Raw genomic sequence first — 1,247 nt, 5'->3', positions numbered from 1 at the left:
ATCCAGCCTGGGGCAGGGGGAAACCCCGTGGAGCAAGATCACCTTACTTCCACCACCCCACTAGGGGCTGGGCGACCCCGAGGGGACATCTCCCAGCAGAGCTTGTGCGGGGCCGGGGAAAACCCCACTGAGCGGGATCTCCTAGACCCACCGGCATCCCGGCGTCCCGGCGCCTGCGCCGACTGCGGGAAAACCTTCAGCCTGAGCTCGAACTTGCTGCGTCACCGTCGCGCCCACCTGGGTCAGAAGCCCTACCGGTGCGTTGAATGCGGCAAGGCCTTCGCCCAGAGCCAGCACCTCCTGGCCCACCAGCGGGTCCACACGGGCGAGCGTCCCTTCCTCTGCACCCAGTGCGGGAAGAGCTTCTCCCAGAGCCAGCACCTGCGCACCCACCGGCAGACCCACGGGGGCCAGCGGCCCCACCAGTGCCCCGAGTGCGGGCAGAGCTTCAGACAGACCTCCAACCTCCTCAAACACCGCAGGGGCCACCTGGGCCACAAGCCTTTCCGGTGCGCCCAGTGCGGCAAAGGGTTTGGGGAGAGCTCCACCCTGATCCGCCACCAGCGCACCCACACCGGCGAGCGGCCCTACCGCTGCCCGGCCTGCGGCAAGGCCTTCAGCCAGAGCTCCAACCTCCTCAAGCACCAGCGCACCCACACCGGTGAACGGCCCTACCGCTGCGAGCAGTGCGGCAAGGCCTTCGGCAAAAGCTCCGCCGCCATCCTGCACCAGCGCACCCACACCGGCGAGCGGCCCTACCCCTGCCCCCAGTGCGGCAAGCGCTTCAGCCAGCGCCCCCACCTGGCCGCCCACTGCCGCGTCCACACCGGCGAGAAGCCCTTCGCCTGCCCCCAGTGCGGCCGCATCTTCAGCCAGAGCGCCACGCTGAGCCGGCACCGCCGCACGCACCGGCTGGAGGGGGAGCAGGCGGGGGAGGCACCCCGACCGGGAGGAGACGGGGGTTCGGAGAAGGAGGCGCTGTGCGAGAGCAGTGCATGGCGGGGGGAGCGCGTGGCCGGGGAGCACCAATACGTAAGCACTGGAAGGGAGGGCAGGGGGGAAGGGGCAACAACCGCAGCGGTTGTTGGGCCTTGATCCAGGGTAAAATGTGTGGACAGCGCCCAAGTGGAGGTGGGGGGACAGAGAAGCTCTGGCATGGGGGGTGGAGCTAATGGGGGGCATACAGAGACCCTGGGGGGGAGAGAAAGGGGAAATGGAGGGTACACCGAGCTCCTGGCAGGGGGGAG

General features: G+C 69.1%; 1 protein-coding gene across 1 annotated transcript; it reads left to right on the top strand.

Moving 5' to 3' along the window:
- Positions 1-64: 64 nt before the first annotated feature.
- Positions 65-1,032, top strand: LOC113405093 (zinc finger protein 239-like; the record flags this gene model as incomplete). Its single annotated transcript, XM_026661426.2, has 1 exon — positions 65-1,032. A coding segment is annotated over one exon (968 nt), but the record flags the coding sequence as incomplete, so codon positions are not given.
- Between the last annotated feature and the right edge of the window lie 215 nt (positions 1,033-1,247).

The sequence above is a fragment of the Terrapene carolina genome, unplaced genomic scaffold (assembly GCF_002925995.2).
Source record: "Terrapene carolina triunguis isolate 2854851 unplaced genomic scaffold, T_m_triunguis-2.0 Scaffold3391, whole genome shotgun sequence".
NCBI lineage: Eukaryota > Metazoa > Chordata > Testudines > Emydidae > Terrapene > Terrapene triunguis.
The sequence above is the reverse complement of the archived record's forward strand: the minus strand, read 5'-3'. Positions and strand labels throughout refer to the sequence as shown.